This window comes from Loa loa (assembly GCF_000183805.2).
Source record: "Loa loa unplaced genomic scaffold supercont3.422, whole genome shotgun sequence".
Classification (NCBI taxonomy): Eukaryota; Metazoa; Nematoda; class Chromadorea; order Rhabditida; family Onchocercidae; genus Loa; species Loa loa.
In genome coordinates, this window is record NW_018108602.1 from 37,560 (window position 1) to 40,125 (window position 2,566).

Here is a 2,566-nt window from a genome sequence, read left to right on the forward strand (position 1 = left end):
GGTATGTGTGGTGATAAGAGCATTGAAAACATTGATCAATTTGATAAATATTGCACACTACTAATACATCCATTTCCCATTATTAGAGCCTTTATTTGCATCCATTCCACTTGGCTATTATTCTCATCCTATCATTCTTGGCATCATTCAACTGATTTTCTGGCTAAGATGATATGGAAAAGTATTTCAACAATAAATAGCCAAGAAGAAATAGCAAAGACACAAAGTAAGTTAAGAACCAAAATGGAAGAAGATAAAAGATGAAGAAGCTGTTAATGGCAGAAATGAATTGATATAGGCTACATAAAGAGAGAGATGGAAAAAAAAGTAAGGGGAAAAGAGAGAGAGAGGGAGGAAGAAGGAAAAAGATTCCAAAATATCAGAAATTAGTTGAAGCTATAAAAAATTGTTGATAGATAGCAGATGAAGGAAGGAATGATGATGATGATAATGATCGAAATAGGCGAGGAGAGGAAGAGAGAAAGAAAGAAAAGTTCGTGAAGTTTAAGAAAGCATAGATAATGTAGAGAAGGAACGAATACAATTTATCGTAAAATCACAATGGTCACAAATGAATTGAGCTGATTAATAAACGAAAGGAACAGATGGAATGGTCAGCAAAAGTAACATCTGGACGAAGGAAAGTGTCTGGGGCTACTAATTGTCCACTACTACTAGTAGTAGTTGTCATCTATTGTTATCTATCGTTTATCTCTTTGATTATTCCGATTCCTTTTCATTTTTTCATCAGTACTGATAAGTTTTTTTTTTCTTTTTAATGCATTATCTCTTCTAACGATAATGAATGATAATGCATTCGTATCTTGAAACGATATGTAGTGTAGTGAGAGAGAAGAACTATGACAATAATTTATCACTTTGTTAATCAACAAAGGAAGTTAAGTAAAAGAGTGGAATATATTGGGCTTAAGCATCGAAATTTTTAAATTTCTTAATTCTTGCTAAAATTGTTTAAGTAATCTCTTGACTTATTGATTTTTTATAACTACTATATAAAGGTGAAAGTGATAAAATGAAAATTAAAAAAAAAAGAAAAAAATCGACTTACTGATTTTTGTTAAGGAGGTAGGAGAGGCAGAAAAAGGAAAAAAAAAGGTAATAATGGATGATTTCCTAAGAATTTTAAAAAAGAAATAAATTTTACTATTTTATAGCAATAATTTCAATTTCCAACTGTGACATTTCAATATGATTTAAGAAATCTTTCAGGAAAATTACAAAAATTATCTAACTAACTACTAATAGATTATATAACTAAAATCGAGTGGAATGTAAAACTTAAACAATACTTGCTTCATTATTATTATTAGTATTATTATTATCATTATTATTATTATTATTATCATTATTATTACTGTTATTATTATTATTACTATTATTATTATTATTATTATTGTTATTGCTACTACTATTATTATCATCACTATTATCATTATTATCACTATCATAAGTTCTTTAAAACTTCCCAAAAAATATCATACTCTAAAACAGTAATCACAACCACAATTATTAATTAATTTCTTCTAATTAAAGATACAAACAATCACTTGAGATATTTATACTACACTTTTCAACAATATGCAAAACCCAAATTAAAACCATGAAATTTCAATAAAAACTTTTGAAAATTTTCAGACAAAAAAAGAGAAAAATGTTAAAAAGAACAGATAATTTAGACGATAAAAAAGGGAAATGTGATAATAATTTGAGAAAGAAAAAGGAGATAGAAAAAAAAGAAAAAAAGGAGAAATAATTTGAAAGGAAAGAAAAAGTATTAGTTACAGAGTAATGCAACAACGACTAACCAATGTTGAATCACTTTACAACATGAAATCGAATATTCTTATCACTAACACTGACAATCTTAGTTATCAGTAGAGTATATAGTTAGACAAGACAATTGTCTGTAAATTACAACCCATTCGTTGAGGATATGATTCACAAATAGTCAAGAAACGAATGAATACTTTACAGCATTGTTGTGTGGTGCAACATAGCTATTGTCAGTTGGCTATAAATGAGATTGATTGATTGATTCGTCATTATCAATTGTCTCTTTTATTATTATTATCATTATCATTTCCATCACCATTACTATTACCAATCATAGTTTTTATCATTGTTAGCAACATTATCGCTAATTATTACCATTACTACTAACAGTCATTATCATCATCATCATCATTAATACTAAAAGTATCGTTATCATCATCACCATTAGCGTACCATTATCACCAATCGAATCGATCGCTTTTATTATTATTTACTATTATTATTATTACTATTACTATTATTATTATTGTCATTATTATTACTATTATTATTATTATTATTATTATTATTATTATTATTATTATTATTATTACTACTACTATTACTATTATTATTATCATCATTATTATTACTGTTATCATTACTATTGTTGTTATTATTATTATTGTTATTATTATTATTATTATTATTATTATCGTTTATTGTTATTATTATTACTATTGTATTATTATTATTATCATTATTATTGTTATTATTATTATTATTATCATCA

General features: G+C 25.7%; 1 protein-coding gene across 1 annotated transcript; it reads left to right on the top strand.

The window, feature by feature from the left end:
* Nucleotides 1–3: 3 nt before the first annotated feature.
* On the top strand, nucleotides 4–518 carry LOAG_14512 (hypothetical protein; the record flags this gene model as incomplete). Its single annotated transcript, XM_003150009.1, has 2 exons — nucleotides 4–226; nucleotides 421–518. The coding sequence occupies 2 exons, from the start codon at nucleotides 4–6 to the stop codon at nucleotides 516–518; spliced, it is 321 nt and encodes a 106-aa protein (XP_003150057.1).
* Nucleotides 519–2,566: the final 2,048 nt, after the last annotated feature.